The 19,923-nt window shown below is 42.6% G+C and overlaps 2 protein-coding genes across 6 annotated transcripts in view; one reads left to right on the top strand and one right to left on the bottom strand.

Annotated features, from left to right (window-relative positions):
- The window catches only part of NF1 (neurofibromin 1), a 184,711-nt gene that overhangs the window by 98,097 nt on the left and 66,691 nt on the right, over positions 1-19,923 (top strand). For all 5 annotated transcript variants that reach the window (XM_039914576.1, XM_039914575.1, XM_039914574.1 and 2 more), the window contains 2 exons: positions 1,175-1,321; positions 1,538-1,648. In XM_039914576.1, the coding sequence (XP_039770510.1) occupies positions 1,175-1,321; positions 1,538-1,648 (258 nt within the window). The remainder of the gene's footprint in view (positions 1-1,174; positions 1,322-1,537; positions 1,649-19,923) is intronic.
- Positions 16,750-19,560, bottom strand: OMG (oligodendrocyte myelin glycoprotein). Its single transcript, XM_007666655.4, has 2 exons — positions 19,277-19,560; positions 16,750-18,435 (listed from the first exon to the last, which is right to left on the bottom strand). The coding sequence occupies exon 2, from the start codon at positions 18,406-18,408 to the stop codon at positions 17,125-17,127; it is 1,284 nt and encodes a 427-aa protein (XP_007664845.2). The 5' UTR covers positions 18,409-18,435; positions 19,277-19,560; the 3' UTR covers positions 16,750-17,124.

Consider the following 19,923-nt stretch of genomic DNA (forward strand, 5'->3'; position numbering starts at 1 on the left):
GGAAACGGTATGGTGGAGATAAGCACATTTCTTGCCCATGAGGAACTCACGAAGGATCTGTTACTAAAGTTTCCAGAGCAAGCCATTTGTTTACAGACTTAAAGCTACTATGTGCTTTGCACGTTGACAATTCCAAGGGGCCTGGGGGGGAAATTTGGCAATGCTTAGAGCAAGGTTGTGTCATTCTGCAAAAGAACTTTCTATTATAATTAGCAATTCATTATGTGTCTTTGGCATTTACAAGGGCTGTTCTGATTTTTCTCCTCCTTGAAGAATTCTTGCTTGACAGAGGGCTTAGGTTTTTTTTCCCCCTCATAAATAAACTCCTATTTCCTATCTCTCCTAGATGAGTGAGAAATGAAGAGGGGGGAAAACATTTTTCAAGCTTTCTGGCATCTGGTATTTCAGATAGTTGATAGAGGAGTAAATGAAGTAAAAATCCTGAGATGGGATTCAAGGCCCAATTTGTATTTTAGAGGGTGGCTAGGGAATCAGGTGAACCTAGGCAAAGGTATTGGTCGATTTCCCGAGATTCCTGTATTTGCATCAGAAATTCCTCGTCTCTGACAGGACCATTAGATTAGTTGAACACTGAAGTCTGCAAGAAAGGACCATGTCACAATTCAAAAAAATTACATTTCATTACGTAAGGTTTCAGAATAAACAATTTACTTACATTTGGAATCTTGATCTGCCAAGAAAATTTTATCTCTGCCTGATTTTTTTTTTTAATGCTTTCACTTTTCACAGAGATTTTATTAAGGTCCATTTTGACCCACACGCAGTAACAAAACATCAGGGCCAGTGTATCTTAGACCCTTAATGGAGTTAACTGAGGAGTAGGGTTTTTTTTCCACTTTTCCTGAGAACTGGTGAGCAGTATTGTCATTACCGTGTTAGGTGGTCTAAAAGATTATCCTTTAGGAATTCTAGAATGGGATGTGAACTCTTTTTTTTTACCTTCCGTAGGCATTTAAGTCCTACAGCTGGGTCAAAAGCCCATAAACCTATTCGTGGTATATAAATGACCTATAAATATATTCTTTACATGTGCTGTGTGAAACTAGTAGTAACCCACAGTGTCCCGAAAAAGGAAAGTTTGACCAAATAATAACTTATGGGAGTTACTGTAAAGGAAAAACTGCTGTTTCTCTAAAAGGTGAACTGTTTTTAGGGACCACAAGGCTGTTGGACGTCGACCCTTTGACAAGATGGCTACACTCCTTGCGTATCTGGGCCCTCCTGAGCACAAGCCCGTAGCAGATACCCACTGGTCCAGCCTGAATCTGACCAGTTCCAAATTTGAGGAGTTCATGACCAGGTTTGCATCCTTTCACACATCCTTCAAAATTAGGTACACCCAGTGAACTCTGAAGCACGGGAGAGTTAGTACCGCAGTAGCAGAATGTTCGTTAATCTTCCCAATACCCCAGGTCTTCACACCACAGTGCGAAAACCATGTCAGTTCTCCTCTGATTTAGACTTCCAGAATGATTCCACCATTATAACTTACGCTCTTAATTCCTTTGAATTTCAGACACCAGGTACATGAAAAAGAGGAATTTAAAGCATTGAAAACATTAAATATCTTCTATCAAGCAGGGACTTCCAAGGCCGGGAATCCAGTTTTTTATTACATTGCACGGAGGTAAGAGAAACACCACACTGTTCCCTCCCCAGCCTAGGATTCAGGATTTTAATAGCAGATGTAATGAATGTCAAGATTTGTTAGGAAGCATGACCCAATATCTGAGTTGACAGACATTGAAGTGGCTGACTCTCTTCAGCATTGGGATTGTGAACCAGAGTAAACATGCTCATGCTCTAACTAGAAGTTGCTAGGGATATTTGAAGTGCTTTCACTCAAGCCATTTTATACATTTTATTTCTGAAAGATAGTTGCCGAGCCTACGAAGATGAGGGCCAGAAACACGGTATTTGCTTTGTGGTCTTTAGTTCTGAGTTATGCAAAATATGTGCATCTTTTTCAACAACCTGTTTGCGAATGGACACAGTCACCTACACTGTAAAGCCTTGAAGGGAAAAGAAGTATCATCTCTCCTTCTGGGAGATGGACACATTACTGTAATCATGTAAAACCAAAAGCGCATTTAAGACGTGCATATAAGGAAGTTGCTAGGAGAAACAAAAGAAAATGAGCCTCTCAAAGTCCAGTAATTCCTTGTGTCTTAAAGATGGTTGAATATCATCATCATCAACGTTACTTATTGAGCACTTACTGAGTGCAGAACACTGTACTAAGCACTTGGGAGTACAGTACAACAGAGTTGGTAGACCCGATTCCTTCCCACAACAAACTTACAGTGTAGTGGGAGAGAATATAGCCCAAGTGAGCAGCTGATTATCTAGTGGAGGGTTTTATGGAGTTTTCTATCTCTGGCTGAACCCTTCCTTCCCTCCTTTCTCTTTGAGCCTCCTTGCCCAAGTTTCAGGACATCTCATTTTTTGCTTTAATGCTGTCATAACTGTGCACTGAAATCCAAAATAACTGCAAAATTCTCAGACCTACAGCCCACCGCCTGCCATTGGGAAGTATTACATTAAAACCATTCCCAAAGAAGAATAATGTTGGTATTTGTTAAGCGCTTACTATGTGCAGAGCACTGTTCTAAGCTCTGGGGTAGATACAGGGTCATCAGGTTGCCCACATGAGGCTCACAGTCTTAATCCCATTTTACAGATGAGGGAACTGAGGTACAGAGTAGTGAAGTGACTTGCTCACGGTCACACAGCGGACAAGAGGCAGAGCTGGGATTCAAACCCATGACCTCTGACTCCCAAGCCCGGGCTCTTGCCACTGAGCTACGCTGCTTCTCAATGGACCAAAGAATGGTCCAGTGTTTATGGGTCTATTTCAAAATCAAGTATTTCCAGTTGTATTATTTGGGACTCCCTCAGACCCAATACCTTTTAGCATGGGGATCAACTTTCACCACCCTGAAATGAAGGTCAATTCAGGAGATTGGTCTTTCTCGTAAAGCTCACATTCATTTTGAAAAGTCAGAAACCCTAGCCAGAATTCTGCTTCTGCTTCTTAGAATCCTGGGGAACATTTAAGTTCATTTAAATCACCTTTGCAAATTGTACTGTCAGATACTAGAAAAATCTTTGGTGTGGTTGCCAGCATAAAATGTGCTCTAATATGTATGGGGTCATACAGGAAAAACCTCAAGAAAATATCCCCAACATAGCTAATACCTGGGATTTTCTTGGCTTTTTGGTAGTGCCTATCAGGGAAAATAGGCTGCTGCAGCCTCCCTAATGGATCAGGCTAATGGCCTATCCAGTTCAATATTCTATTTCCCAACAGTGACCGTTGCTGCGAGTGTTCTCTTTAGTCCCCTCACCGATTTTCCCTGTTGCCTCTCGCTTCCCCGTCCCAGGAGTTCAAAGCACGGCCATTACCAAATCCTGAAAACTTCCTCACTTCCCTCTTTAAGCCAAGAGTTTTTAGTACAGGTGAGTGTTTCATGAAGCATTCTTTTTTTATATATCTTCAGCCCTAATGTGGCAATCGTTAGAATATAAGAAGTGTCACACCAAGTCAGACGGATGGGACTTGTCTAGGAATGGGAATTGTATAAACCGGAGCAGTTGGAATAATATAAGCTGGGCGCTTATCATGCAGACAGTGAGGAAGAGTGGCCCAGTTCCCTGACTCAGCTCTCATTTGCCTTAACCATTTTCCCCTCAGTTATCACCTGTGCTACACTTGGATCTGTACGCCATAAGCCCTTGACTTTCGCCACATCCCTAACCCCACAGCACTTGTGTACCCAGCCTTATACTCTGACGTTTTCCCATTCTGTAATTTAGATCAATGTCTGTCTCCCCCTGCGGACTCCAAGCTCCTTGGGGGCAGATATCATGTCTACCAACTCTTTTGTGCTTCCCCAAGTGCTTAGTACAGTGTTCTGCACACCGTAAGTACTCAGTAAGTGCCCCTGATCAATTGAACTGCGGAAGGTAAGCGTACGTGGCTCCTGGGCTCAATAAATTGATCCACACCTGTGGTGTGGTGGCCGTTATTGTGGTGTCCTAACTGCTCCAATGGGAACAGGGCACGAGTTCGGATAGCGCAACCTAAGTGACTCTTGCCAATCATTTTCAAGGGACAAACTGAGATGGGGAGAGATGTGGGTGCTAGTCTGCAGCTTCATGTATCATCACTGGTGCCCAGGGAATCCTGGCCAACAGATAATTGGCCCCTGCGTAAATCGTGATGCAGCCGAGTGGTGCTCAAATCTGGGGGATATTTGTGTGGTGTCAGAAAGGGGCAGTCAGTGTGTATTCTGTTTCCTATCTAAAATTTATTTCTTAATGAAGACTAGTTTGTCTAGAGCTAGTTCCAATCAGACAAGCTCTCATTAAAACAAAAATGAGCGTAAGCCTATTCAGTTGTAAATCAAACTCCTGAGTGTGTGGCTTTGAATTTTTGTTTGCTTATAGTTCAGATTTGCCCGGTGATGCAGCTGAGCTGGCCTAACAAGTTCCCCCAAATAGGATGTCCCAGGGGGTGTGAAGCAGGGCCAGAGACCAAAGCCTTCAAAATGTATTTCCTTATCCACCTTTCTTCCATACAAAACCATTACTCTTGGTAGAAGGGAGTGTGACTTCAAAGAGTTTCTTCCACTTTCTAATCCCTCCATTCTGGTATCATCTGAGCTCAAATTTGAGTGTATAAAATGCCAAATAGCCAAGACTTAAAAGTGCATTAGACTTATATCAGTTTTTCAAGCGAGTCTGTGATTGGAAGAAAGAGACATGGTAACCGATCGATCAGTCGTATTTATTGAGCGCTTACTGTGTGCAGAGCACTGTACTAAGCCTTTGGGAGGGTACAACATAACAGATTAGGTAGATGATCCCTGACCACGAGGAGCATATAATCACAGAGCGTTTATTGAGTATCCATTATAGGCATTGTGAATCATGAAAATAAAAGACAGCATCACCATGGCAGCTCCCCATTCCATGTGGTAGTAAAGTGCAACATTTGGTGATGTCAGTATGCAGCAGAGAGTAAACACAATTAGAAAAGTCACAAATACATTCCATACTAATGTGCATAGAACAGCAAAGCTGCCATCAAGAAAAAATCTCGGATGGTGACTGTACTGAGTGCGGTGCTGCCATTAGGTGTTAAGAAGGTGGATGGTGGTTGTGTTGCTGTTGCTGAGGCTGCTGGTGGTGTTGTCGTTGAGGATGGTGGTGGTGTTGTCACTGAGGATGATGGTTGTGGTGGTGGTGGTGATGAAGGAATTTCTGTTTGGCTTGTTGTTGAGGCCAGGGTTGTACTCTGCCCCATTGCCATCCCCCAAGAAGCAGTCCTTCCATCAGGTAAATCAACCTCTCCATGCAGGAGCAGTAGACTGACCATCCAGACCTTGAACAACATCCTTGTTCTGTGTTTGAAAGAACATTTGAGTAATGCTTTTTTTTATCTAAGATCAGATCAGAGAAAGATCTCCAGCTCTGTTTATGTGGAATATAGATTGTGAGCCCTATGTGGGACAGAGACTCTCTCTGACTTGATCACCCTGTACTTCCCCAGTGCTTAGAACAGTGCTTGACACCTAGTAAGTGTTTAACAAATACCACAATTACTATATAGATAGTAGACCTTCCTAAGCAAAATAGAATTAGAGTTCGCTGAAGATAATGTTAGTTTTCCTCCCACTTATGGGTAGAAGAAACCTATCAACTCATGTGACTACAAATTGTAATCAGTACAATTTTTCAGTTGCTTTTGGCAATATATTAAGATTTTACTACTTCAAGTGACAGTATCAAAGCATGAGCATAATGTTTTGGACCTTTCAACAACAAATGAGGAAAACATTAGTATTTCATCTTAAGCTGTTGGTACTTTGTGACATTTATAAAACAGAGCAAAATGTTAGGTAGCCAGGAAATAGTTAAATGGCAGTATAATATTTGTAATTGGAATTCGGACATTCTACCTATTTTAAAATAGCAGTTGGAACTAATAAAGCCTAAGGGCTTCAAAGTTGGTTTTACCTTTTTTTGGTGTCTTGTCAGAGTGGAAAATGCACCAGTCCTTTGTTTTCCTCAGTGTCTCTGATTTCTTCACTGCTTGCCATTTAAATATGGTTTGTTGATCCAGTGATGCAATCGTATACTGAAGAGGTGATTTGTTCTCTTGATTGCATCCCTCCTATAGGGCAAAAGCCTCCCAAAGCAACCAGCATAAACAAAGCATTAAGACAACAGTGAAAGAATTCAAAATGCAGATTTAACCTCATTTAGTGAAAGCCTATCTAGTTCAATCCTAAATTTACCAATTTACACAATTCTCAATAATCACTTGCCTTTTTTTCAGCATGGTTTAAGAGTGTAAGATATTTTAGTTTTAGGAAAGGAGATTTTATATCCATGCATGCATGTCCAGTTCACTGTTGCTTGGCTTTTCAAAGATAACATGTTCTACATTAGAGTTTATATTATAAAAAGTTATCTTTTATAATTCAGGTTAATTACATCTCTGTTTATTTGAGCTTTTTAACATGATTTTTCTTTGGACATATGAGATCCAAGGAATGTTCCTGATGCTTCTGCCAGAAGCAAATTCCTAATATAAAAAAATTAAAGCAACTTTATTGTCGGAAGTAATTTAAAACTTTCTAAAAGTGATAGGCAAGGAATGGATGAAAGGAACATTAAGAATATTGGTGTTGTCATTAGGAGATTCCATACTGACCAAGCCCCAGTAAGTTTCAGATATTGTTGCTCTTATTCCCATCTTGTACAGTGAACAATCATTTTGAGGAGTTAATGGAGCAGGTTCAGATCATTTTCTTAGGAATTAGCACACCCGAGGAAGTTGCGTTGGAAGTGTCTTTTTCAAAAGCCCGCTGCAACAGTCTGACGATGAAGTGTCATAAAGAAAGCACCAACTAACTAAACGAAAGTAGTAACTTGTCTCTGAAAGAATATTTGTCCTCATAGACCCAGCAAAATCCCAGCAAAAATTGCCATTTTAATGAACAGATCTAGAGCGGTACCCTCTCAAACAGGCCCAGGAGACCCCAAAAGTTAATTTTCATCACCTAATGCAAAAGTTCAGTTGGTTAGCCATTAAAATAATAAAATAGTTTTAAGCGTCTCTTGGGTGCAGAGCACAGTGGCAGGAACTAATTGGGACCTTTAGGCCGTTTGATTTAGGAAAGGCTTTAGTGTCCCATGTGTTTTGCCCTTCCTAATAGCCTCTAGCCCGTCTTATCTTTTCCGTGGTCAAAGCTAGAGGTGGGACTTCTTTAGGTTGTATCCTAGTTCACGTAAATATCTTGCTGTATCGCCCCTGTTGGAGAAGCGAGATGCGGCGTGGCCCAGTGAAAAGAGCGTGGGTCTGGGAGTCGGAGGACCTGGGTTCTAATCCAAGTTCTGCTACTTCTCTGCTGTATTACCTTGGACAAGTCACTTCACTGTTCTTTGCCTCAGTTACCTCATCGGTAATATAGGGATTAAGACCCTGAGCTTTACATGGGACAGGGACCGTGTCCAACCTGATTATCCTGTGTCTACACCAGGGTCTGGCTCATAGTAAGAGCTTAATAAATACCATTCCCAAAAAGCAGGCAGGGAGAAGTAGGACACCAATTCCCACCAGTGGTAGCGATCACATTGTATCTGTCAGAAGATAGAAGCCCAGGCAAGAACCATCTTCCACCACCACCTCCCCTCTCTGAGACTGGCTCTACACCATTCATATTCTGATAGGGTGCCGAACAGAGGGCTGGAAAGAGAAAATGTGACGTAAGGAAAGAAATGACATTAAAAGTCCATTCAGTCCTTTATCCTGGATCCAAGAGGAATGTCACGACGCCTGGAGGAGTCTTACCATGGTTTCCCTCTTTGGATTCCATCCTGATGTACCCTCAAACACCCTGTATTCATTCATTCATTCATTCATTCAGTCAGTCAGTCAGTCATATTTATTGAGTGCTTACTGTGTGCAGAGCACTGTACTAAGAACTTGGAAAGTACAGTTCCAAGTTCCAAGGAGAAGCAGCGTGGCTCAGTGGAAAGAGCACGGGCTTTGGAGTCAGGGCTCATGAGTTCGAATCCCAGCTCTGCCACTTGTCGGCTGTGTGACTGTGGGCAAGTCACTTAACTTCTCCGTGCCTCAGTTCCCTCATCTGTAAAATGGGGATTAAGACTGTGAGCCCCACGTGGGACAACCTGATTCCCCTATGTCTACCCCAGCGCTTAGAACAGTGCTCGGCACATAGTAAGCGCTAAACAAATACCAACATTATTATTACAGTTCGACAATTTACTTTGCTCTATCCCTAAATATCCCTCTTTTTTTTTGTGTGGTATTTGTTAGGTGCTTACTTTGTGCCAGGCACTATAGTAAACACTGGAGTAGATACAAGCTACTTGTCCCTCATGGGGTTCACAGTCTTAATGCCCATTTTATCAATAAGGGAACTTGAGCCCAGTGAATTGACTTGCCCAAGGTCACACAACAGGCAAATGGTGGAGCTGGGATTAGAACCTCGGTCCTTCTGACTCCCAGGCCTTATCCACTAGGCCATGCTGCTGCTGTATAACTGATTATCCAAGAATCTGCTGATATTTTTGACTTGAACAACTTGATTTAGGAGCTTGTGAATTCTGTGTGCTTTGTCATCCTCTATGTGAAGGTTGGTGACTGTTTGAAGCAAGAGTAAGTCCATGTCTAGGGATACTTCCTTTTCAAAGTATGCGTGCTAACATTTCTGGTTATGGGGACCTCCCAACTTTCCTCATCGATATTGACCGGAGACATAGGATTTGACATTTCACCTGAACTTTCAGTAAGACCAGGTGTTCCTGTTGCTATGAAGTGGGGATGGGCGACGGCCACTCACTTTGGAGTTCAGTGTGTTTATAAAGATGGTTATTCTGAAGTTTTTCTCAGTTGTGCCCAGGCCATTTTTGTATTCTGGTTCATTAATATCATAGGCGTTACCCTTCTCAGTAATCCCAGGTGAATCCATGCCTCTTGTGTTTAAAATTTAGCTTTCCTGCCGAGGCAGCATTATCTGAACGCCGTGCTTCTCTTTCCAGCTGTAAAGAATAAAAAATACCTGGAATTGATGTAAGGCCTTTCTTTCTAGGAACTCCCAGAATTTCTCATCTGTCAGCTCAGGTTTGGTCCCTAGACTCTCTGAGATAAGGGCTGGGTGGGAAATACACTCCTCATCCAGGGAAAAAAAAACCAATTCCTGAAACAAGAACTCCTGGGTCCCTCTCTAAGTTTACGTGTGAATGTTTTAGCAACCTTTAGAAATAAGATGGTCCTCTTTATTGAAGCCTATATACTTGGCTCCGTTCTGGGGAGCATCGTGATTGTGTTGATGGTGAGATAGGAAACAGATTGAAGCTGGTTTATACCAAGAAGTTAACATGAATGACATTTCTCTGCATGTAATTTTAGGAGAGAATTGTCTGTAAAGACAGCTTCAAAAACACAACTTTTGATAGAAAATGACAGCAGCTGCTGGCATGCACGCTAGAGAAGCAGTGTGGCTCAGTGGAAAGAGCCCGGGCTTGGGAGTCAGAGGTCATGGCTTCGAATCCTGGCTCTGCCACTTGTCAGCTGTGTGACTGGGCAAGTCACTTAACTTCTGTGTGCCTCAGTTACCTCATCTGTAAAATGGGGATTAACCGTGAGCCTCATGTGGGACAATCTGATTACCCTGTGTCTACCCCAGCGCTTAGAACAGTGCTCTGCACATAGTAAGCCCTTAACAAATACCAACATTATTATTATTATTATTTGTCAGTGACTCTTATATGCCCTTGAAGATGTATAGATTTTTGCTATGTTTCCCTTTTATTTTTGTGTTCATAGAAAAAGAGCTCTGGCTCAGAAAATAGCACATGTATTTCACTGCTTCCTGAAAAAAAGTTGGACACACCTATTCTCATCTTTGACCAAGTTTAGGTTGTCTGTGATAATGATAATGTTAGTGGTGTTTATTGAGTGCCTGTTGAACACAGTGCTCTGTAATAAGTGCTTGGGAAGTACAAAAGCAGAAGGCGCCTTCCCTAAACGGAAGGAGCCTGACGCTAATGGACTGTAAGAAGGCAAGGTTCATGTCTCCTGTTTTACTCTTTAGAATGGTTAGTATAAGTGATCTGCACTCAGATACTTCATATGTACTATTGATTTGATTAATTGGGAGTTTCATGTGTAAAAACAGCTTGGTGTTTGTTTGAGAAGTTGCCTGACAATTCATTCCTTATTTGGAAAGAACATCAATGTAGAAGAAAACATCTCCGAAGTACTTGAAGTAACAGGCCTAGCCTAAAATTACCAACTGTATAAAATTCACCATCATTTAGCACGCAAGGTGTAGATTTAAAAGTGACCACTATTTCTAATTAAGGAAAAGCAGAGCTAGAATACAGGAAGTAGGGTGGATATAATATTAGCATCCAAAATTGAAACCGCATCGAGGTACAAGGGTTACTGAGATCATTTGGGCTACTAGACGCAGTGATGTTTGGTAAAGGCAAATGAAGCCTGCCTTCATATATTTGGTTGGAAAAAAATAGCCCGACAGGAAGGAGATTTACTAGCCAAAGATTAGGTTTTTCTCTTGCCAGCTTGTAACCTAATTTAAATCCTTAAGTATATTTTGCATTTTGGAGGTGTTTCAATCATATTTATTGAGTGCTTACTGTGTGCAGTGCACTGTACTAAGCACTTGAGTGACTATGGTACAGCAGGGTTAGAAACATTCCCTGCCCATAACGAGCTCACAGTCTACAGGGGAAAGCAGACGAGAATATAATAAATGAAGTAAGGGAATGGACAGAAGCACCGTGGGGAGCAGATCAGAGTGATGCAGAAGGGAGTGGGAGAAGAGGAAAGGAGGGCTTAGTCAGGGAAGGCCTCTTGGAGGAGATGGGCCTTCAATAAGGCTTTGAAGGTGGGGAGAGTCATTGTCGGATATGAAGAGGGAGGCTCTTTCAGGCCAGAGGCAGGACATGCAATTTATGAGATTTGGTTTTGCTGTTTTTCCTCGGCAAGTTAACCTTGCAAGGAAGTAATTCCAGGTAAGCACGGTGTCTTGATGCCAGGTTTAATTTAGGGAAGATTAACACATCAAAGGTTTTTAAATGGTATCCTTTTAACATGCATGGTACTTCATATCGCTACCTAAAGCCATTTAGGAAAGCTAGAGGCGTCTTTAAAATGTGCTTTTGCCAGGTGTTTGAGAGCTTGCTTAATTGAAAGCAGCAATTAATTTGTGACTTCAGATCAAAGTGTCCATCTCCATTCTTTCAGTCATATTTATTGAGTGCTTACCGAGTGCAGAGCACTGTACTAAGCGCTTGGGAAGTACAATTCAGCAACAGATAGAGACAATCCCTGCCCACAGCAGGATCACAATCTAGTCTTCAGAGACATTTATTACCCAGTCATTTCACTGAGAAAGAGAGAGCTCAACTTGTTATTGCAGGATATGCCTATCTTGAAGGAATCCAAAGAAGGGAATGTAAGATAACAGATAATCAAAAAGACCTTCAGTTTAGCACTCTGGAAAAGGTTGGAAGTTTTTCTGCTCAGGCACATCATCATGCCTCCTTCTCGGGCAGCGTGCCCGAGCTGGAAAAACTTCCAGCCTCTGCAGGGTGTCTCCCAGGAGTCCTTCCTTCTGATTGTCTGCTTCCATTGCTCGCATTTTACCATCCACGGGCTAAAGATGTCAGACACGCTGCCAGCTGGGAGGGCCTCCCCTCTCTGAGGGTGTGTGGGGAGAGAAAGGCGGAAAAGCATTTCTAAACCAAAAAAAAAAAAAAAAACCCACCAACCATCTCCACAGGAGGTGTGCCGTCGGGGGTAGATAAGCCAAGCTCTTCGCTCTCATATTCATGGCAAAGGCCAGAAGGCTTCCATCCTGGGTGTATTACTGCCGTTTCCCCTCACCATACACACACACACACACACACACCAAACCACCCAGCTCCAGGAAGGGCATAGATAAGCCGCAGGTGGATAAAGGAGAGTTCACTGTTTGGACAAGGTGACTTTGGATTGGAATGAGGAAAGATTAGCTGGGCCTAGCCCAGGTGGTGTTGATGTATAAAGTGATGAGTATTGTTCCCAGTTTTGTTTATAGCCTGGCATTGTTTGAGAAAGAGCAATCAAAGCTGAGGCTTTCTTCGTCAATGCTTCTCTACCTCCCGCTTCCTCAGTTTACTTACTGTTGCCATGATCCTGCTTTTGCTCATTTCACAAAAAGCCAAACAAGACCTTTCTGCATGTAATGAATTTTTTGTTTAGATAAAGATTTGCCAAGGCATTTCCGTCTTTCAGGTGCCAGAAGCATTTGTATTTTGTTTCGTTTGGGTTGTGACTATGGGCAACATTTGCTGGAAGTTGGTAGAGGAACTGCTGCTAAAATTGAGAAACCTGACATTTCCCAGTATTTCAGACATGTGAAAGAAGACCTTTGAGAGAATTTTAAAAAGCCTAATTTAATATTGTCACCTGCTCTGAGTAGCCTAAATGAAGAGGAAAACCCATATTTTTTAAAGTTGTGAATGCAACTCGATGTTTACTCTGGTAATTGTTTCACATTGTTAGGATCAAGTTCTGTTCTCTCTCATCTTCCCCTTGTAACCTAAAAGAAACCCAGGTTTTGTCCAAAGCCAAAGAGATTTTCACCATGACTTTTGGAAACCCTGTGTGGTGGCCACAGCAGGAATCCCACCCATCTAAAGAGTTGGGTCAGGGTTGTTATGTAAAAAATATCTATACTGGCTCTGTTTCCCTTATGGATTTTCTGTGCAGTTAGCAAAGAGGGCATTTAAGGTTTAAGAAGCAAATCTGCTTTGCTATTGTGAAAGACTGTTTCCTAGAAGCTTGTTACTTGAAAATCCCAATTTGCCTTACACCTTTCCAAGTGATGAACAAGCTAATCAGCCTAGCAAATTAGCACTTGAGGGAGGGTTTTTATTACCTTTCAGTCGAAAGACTTTCTTTGAGCTCTTCACTGTACAGAACTAAAGTTTCTACAAGTTAAGGAGCTTTCTGTTAAAGCATCTCTAAGGCAGACCCAAAACTTCAGAGTTAGTTGTGTATTTGAGGAGTCCAGATGCCAGGTTCTCCCTACTTTCACTGCCCCCACCCTCCAACCCCCGTCATTTTGAGTTCTTTCCTTTGCTGTATCTAGTTTTGTCCTCCTTGTACCCTGGTGGCTGTTGAAGATGAATGGAGAAACCTAAAAATCAAGGCCAGGACCCGCTAATCACCTGACTGCAGCTTAGTGTCAGCTCTGACCACTTCCTCCATTTTGCTGCTGAATGGGATTGTGCAGAAAAGAGCTTCCACTAGTGGCTTTTTGTGGGGAGGGTTAGGAGTACAGCACATAAAAGTCATCTCTCCTTAAGGACAGTTGGATTGATGGGCCTTTTAAGAGTGAATGCTGGTGACTTTTGTAATGCAACGTTCAGGTCTGAAGTGCTAGATGGGACAGAAGAATAAGGGATCAAAGCTTTTATTTATTTATTCATTTTAATAGGTTTTTGGAATTTCCAGAACCCAGTCAGCAAGCACATTCAAATCTGGTTTCGTCTTGTTTCACCGAGAACTTGATTGTATTGTTTACTTGCTTCAGCGATATGTTTTTTTCTTTCCTCAAGGAGCTGAAAATATCTAAAGACCTCAATTAATGCTCCGAGGAGTCTCTGTGAGGTAGAGAGCAGCTGGATTCTAGCTATTTCATTAATCTGAGTTGTGTTGCTTGATGAGTCATTGACAAGGCTAAGAATAGATTCTGATCCCTAACTCTTGTCTAGAGCTCTGTTCTCAAAAAAAAAAAAAAAAGAAGAAGAACGTGGAAAGAGTGTTATTGGGTGTGATTTTTTCTGTGTAAGTATGATCTACTCAGAATCTAGAGCCAATACAATAAAAAATAAAATGAGGAGTGAGGAGGCTACCATTTTATTAGACAGGTGAGGTCAGTGTTTTCTGTCCAGACCATGTATTGTGCTTTTAGTCATGTGATGCTTTTTTTTTTTTTCTTTTGGATAGTCTTTTCTCCTTAATACATTTGCTTCTTGATGAGCAGCACTAATAGGGAAATGGAAGACATAATTCTGTATGCCCTAACTAGAGTAATACTATTAAAACTAAGCATGGACTGATTTTCAGAAAGTAGCCTGGAAGTCTGGAGTCCTGGTTTCTATTTCCCATCTTATCTGACTCTTGGTGGTTGTTGCAGAGCTACCATTTCTTCCAGGTATTATTACAAGCAAATTATTTTCTCAATATTGCACTATCATGCCGTTTAGCCCAGCTTCAAGAGCTCCATCCCCACCTAAACGAAAAAGACCAAACCATGTTATTTCTCTCCAGATTGCCTACCCCATCAGGGTTTCTTCTCATCGGATGTGAAGGGACGAGAGAGAGAGAGGATTTGTTGTTCTGGTTCTGCCTTCTCCCACCATAACTAGTCTTAAAAACTGGTCTTATTAATGAAACGAGTAGTGGTTATGACTTAACCGAATATGAGTTTCCCAAGCAGTGCCAGCATCACTTCTGGCAATCACATGATCAGGAACAATGCCTTGTCACATTTCTATCTGCTTGGTTGTTTAATGCAAAAGTTACTCTCTTCTTTGATCACCGGGGTGCACAAGTCAGGTATTTTTCACTGTCATTTATTTGCCTGTTTGTTCCTGGCAAACGGGGTGGGCAGGTGCTGGAAACGGATGCCTTTGGAAAATGCCCAAGTGATATTGGAGTTACTGGGGAGCAGGAGGATTGGGTGACAGGAAATGTACCTGCCTTGTTAATAATATTAAGAAAACCTGTTCTAATCATAATAAGTGCTTAATAAATAGGATTGACTGAAGATCTAAAACTGGCCTGATAAGATCAGGAGACTGGGAGTTTGGACTCCTTGTTTCTAATCCCAACCCTGTCAGTGACCTACTGTGTGTAATCTAGGAGAAGTCATTTCACTTCTCTGGGCCTCAGTCTTCATCTGTAAAATGGGGATGAGACTCCTGCTTTGTGCTCTGGCAATGTTATCATGAATCATCCGTTGACGCCAGTAAATCTGGAGCCATAGGACAATCAGCATACTAATACCTTGGGGCAGGTTGATCTCCTCTACCTAGGTGTGGGGCCCAACAGGAAAAAGCAGGAAAATTTAGAATGTGAGCCACAGGAAAAGCCCACCGTGCCTCTCAGACCACTTGGAGGGTTTTACGTGTTAATTAAATATATATGGAATGCAATATGTAACTCAGTCTCTTTTTCCAGGGCTCTTTATACCTGAAGAAATTTACTTCAAGTTCAGCCTGTCACCTGTTGAGTAGAGTAACATGATAGCACATTAAATTCTCAAGAGCCTACGTTTCTTGTTCACAATCCAGAGTTAGACCAAGATATGCAAACTACAACCTACAGGGCAGACATCTTGGCCTGATTCTTGCTCATCTCATTACAAGTGTGCCTGGCTGGCATCAGCCGAGAAGAATGGGTATGGGCATCGATACCTGTGTTTGAAATGACTGTGGCATTTTTGTGAAGGTGTCATGTCCAGTTTGCAGTGGCCCCCTCCCTGACACAGTCTACTCTTCAGAAACTTCCCTTCAGTGAACTTTCTATTTCAGTTTAGAATAGAAAGCCCTATACTTTGGAAAATGCAGGATACTTTTTCGCCTAGACTGGCAAGCAGGGTCAGCTTAATGCATTATTTAGGCTTATCCAATCCTATTGTTTAGCATTCCTTACCATTGTCATTTTTCCCATCCTAAAATCAAACCCAGTAAACTTCTTTAATAATAAGAATAATAATAAGAATAATAATGGTATTTGTTAAGCACTTACTAAGTGCCACACCACTGTTCTAAACGTTGGGATATATACAAGTTAACTGGGTTGGACACAGTCCCTGTCCCACATAGGGAACTGAGGCACAGAGAAGTTAAGTGGTTTACCCAAGGTCACCCAGCAGGCAAGTGGGAAAGGCGGGATTAGAGCTCATGACTCCTAAGCCCGTGTTCTATCCACTAGGCCATGCTGCTTCTCTTTAACTTGGAGTCAAAATGCAGAACTTCTCACCAGGTGTTGTTGGGGCCATTGTCCATTATGGAATATCTTGGAAAGAGGCCAGACTTTCTCAGAAGGCACAAAGTCATGTTTGTTTTTGTAGTGGATGTTTTTGAGGGGCTCATGGATTCATTTTTATCAGCTTTAAGTGCTTACTATTGGTCAGGTACCATTCTAAACACTGGGGCAGATGCAAGTTAATCAGGTTGGAAACAGTCACAGTCTAACTAGGAGGGAAAACTGATATTTAATGTCAGTTTTGCAGATGAAGAACCCGAGGCACAAAGAAGCTAAGTAACTCGCCCAAAGTTGCTCAGCTTGCAAGTGGCAGAGCCGCGATTAGAGTTCGGGTCCTCTGACTCCCAGGCCCCATGCTCTGTCCACTAGGTCATGCTGCTTGTAGGTGGTTTGCATATGGTGAAATCGTTTAAGATATTGGAGAGGAACTACATTTTCATTGAATAGGGTGACCACGAATGTAGCAGCCAGTTGCTTGTATAGTCCCATTTGAGGGAAAGTTCTGTTACTTTGACCCAAGACATCCAGAGGATTATTTTCTGACTGATGAGTAGGTTGAGTTTAATCGTAAGCAGTGTGATGTTGTCATGGGGAAAGATTAGAGAAGAATGAACGTAGGCTACACGTTTTATTTTTCCAGATGTTTAATGATGTAAACATACAGAAAATACATATTAAAGTTTAAATGCTTTATATATTGTGCAAGAAAAAAGCTAAAATACAAAATAAACATTTCAATTAAAAAAAAAAAAAACAAAACAAACTCAGGTTAGTTTCTGCTCAGGTAAGACAGTAAAATAAATAGCAGCAAGTACCAACACATTATTTGTGCACTTCTTGTAGTTAGGACAGGTTACTTCATTTGGATCAGAATCATATTAGCAAGACTGGCCTTCTTGTGTGTGTAATGTAATTTGAATCACTGGTTAGAGACAGGCATTTTTCAGTCCCCACTATACATCAGAAAGGAGTAGTTTCATTAGTTTCTGAACCCCAGGCCCTCAGGTAATTAGAATGACCGCTACATTGAGCATCAAGATATAAGGGGCATAAACCTTCCAAACGCTTGCCGTGGAGCGTAAGCGTGTGTTTAAAATACTCGTGGTTGTCTCCTCTCTTCTCAAGGTAACGGTTGTGCTTTGAGGCATTTCGGAGAAGTTGGTCGGCACGCCGCTGGTGATGCTCAGGACCATGGGAGTGGTGGGGGATTTTGTGGTGTTGGCAGCAATCGCATCTTGAAGGCGAATGGTACGTGTGGCCGCCGCCGCTTCGTGGGATCTTGTCTGTTCGGTGGGCAGATCTTCCGGATAGAGGGCCAGAGGCTCATCTGTGCTTGTAAATAGGACACTTTGGCTGAGAGTGGCACTTAACGTTGACTCCGCTTGAAATCGTCTGGGGACTTTGGTCACTTGGGTGGCGTGAGTTATCAAATTCAAAGGACTAACGGTGTTCACCGCCTGTATCCCCTGAACGGTGAGGGTACCCGAAGGTGCGGAGGATGTAGCGTACGTGGTGTTCTCCTGCCAAGGAGTTGTTTGGTTCGGGCACGGAGCGCCTATCACTTGGGCGTTTGTTTCCGTCACCCACTTGACTAGATAGGTGATGTTTTCTTTGTCGTTGCACGACCACCGGTTGTTTTGCAGGGTTATGACTTGCAGCTGAGAGAGCTGGTCTAAAGCCTGGTCGGGAATGGATGTGAATTTGTTGTTGTGCAGGTAAAGGTGGGTGAGATGCAGCAGCTCCTTCAGGGTGCCCGGCAGGATCTGGGTTAACGAATTGTTGGAAAGATCCACCATCTCTACATTGGAGGGCATGTTGGTCGGCACGGTCCAGAGTTTGTTGCTGCTGAGGTTGAGAAACTTGAGGCTGCTCAGAGTGTTTTTGATGAGAACAACCCTCTCCACCATATTCTTGGACACGTCAAGCACTTTAAGGTTCCACTGGTAAGCCGTGTCGAGTTTGTGAAGAAGTTTGATGATGTTGTCGGTGGCAAAGATTTCCCACAGGGACCTGGGGAGCTCAGCAGGGAGGTGCACAAGCCTGTTGTGCGAAATGTCGAGGGTCCTCAAGTTGCTGTATCGAGTTAACTTGTCATCGAGATCGGTGAAGTTGTTATACGACAGGTTTAGATGCACGATATTGTTTTGAAGTCCGGGTGGCAACGTAGACAAGTTTCTGCCTGAACAGTCCACATGCCTATGGCTTCCTGAGCACAGGCATTGGGGAGGACAAACGCACAGAACGCTAGGTATAAGAAATAGAAGGATGAGCAGGCAGGGAGACATTTTCAGTGTCTGATATTCCAACGTTGCCTGGAAATAGACAGACACACCAAAATGATACCCTTTTTAACGTGCAGATGTAGCTAAGGCATCTCTCTGAAGAAACTGCTTAGCATTAGGCAGAATTATCCCCCCAAAACAACCCTTTTGTTGGCTCCTTTTATAATTGTTCAGTGATTAAACCCACAAAGCTTTCCTTTATTTACAGGAGCTGTCTGGCAGAGGGAGACTTTTTCCTCTTTTGCTCCTTTCTCTCCGTCTCCTCATTCCCTTATTTTTTTCCCTCCTTTTCACTCTCCTACTTCTCCATCTCTCCAAAGCCTCAATGCTCAGATACGAGACCCCATTCCAAAATGACAGTTTCTTGTATAAAAAGAGGCTCTGATCATTACCGCTGATTCCAGGCTATATTGTTTTCGGATTCTTAGCTTTCTTACTTTAAAAAAAAAATGGCTGTCATCTGTATTTAAAATCTCTGCAGTAATGTAGCTGTCTGAGAATGGGGTGACATTTTTCTTTTTCGTGTGGTGATTTAAGAAAAATTACCATGTAAGAGGTCTTTTTCCAAAGACCTATTTGCTGGGTTTTTTAAAAAGCATTTTAGACGTTTGAAAATTCAGACCCCATGCTGCCCCCAAGTTCCACATCTTTCAAGATGATGTTTTTCCGAATACGCTTTTCCTGATTTACACAGGAAAACCATTCGTTATACTTACAGGGCAAATCTTTTTTATCACGAAATCTCTCAACTACCACTGCAGCAAATATCTGGTGCATGCACTTACTAGTAAAGACTACACAGCCCGCCGTCAAACTGCCCCTCAAGAAAAGCTGCCGTTGATTTTTGTCATCATTTCTGAGATCGGCTTACCGTAATGTCGTCTTCCGCATCAGCACATTTTTGTTTTTTCCTCTCCCAAGATTTTAGCTTAAAGGTCGTCTTGTTGTGGGGAGTAGCTACAGTTTCTGGCTGTGGATCGTGCTTGCCTCTTCAGCTGCATTGTGTTGCTATGAGCTGAAGCCCTGCAACCACCTGATCAGCACCACATCGGAGGACTGCAGAGCTGTCATTGGTGCTGACTCCAATTTATTGCGTGGGGCGCACGCTCCCAAAATGGACAGGCTTTCAACCCGACGTTGAACGGACCCGGGAATCCGGTTGAAAATGTAGGCTGGACCCACCCCCTCCCCACTTTAGCGGCTCTGCCTTGCTTTGGGCCCCGGCCCGATTAGCCGAATAAGTCTCGTTTCGCTTTCTCCGCCGCCTTTTACTTTTCATTCGAATCACATTTTATGGCTGGAAATTGGGTCCCTCAGTTCCTGCTGGTTTTCCAAGGATGTGGCTTTGAGTGCTTCAGTAATTGTCCTGATTTGAACTCTGCAAGAACGCTGGAGTTTGCCCCACAGCCTGCAGTTAGGAAGTTAACTAATTCTACTATCACATTTGAGTAGAGGCATGCAAATCAGCTGGTTTTTGAAGGAGGGGGGTGGGTGGGAAAGGGAGGACAACAGTTCACA

Source organism: Ornithorhynchus anatinus, chromosome 17 (assembly GCF_004115215.2).
Source record: "Ornithorhynchus anatinus isolate Pmale09 chromosome 17, mOrnAna1.pri.v4, whole genome shotgun sequence".
Taxonomy (NCBI): Eukaryota; Metazoa; Chordata; class Mammalia; order Monotremata; family Ornithorhynchidae; genus Ornithorhynchus; species Ornithorhynchus anatinus.

Bases quoted from the DNA above. Each gene is read 5' to 3' on its own strand.
- OMG (XM_007666655.4), bottom strand. From the start codon at position 18,408: ATGTCTCCCTGCCTGCTCATCCTTCTATTTCTTATACCTAGCGTTCTG.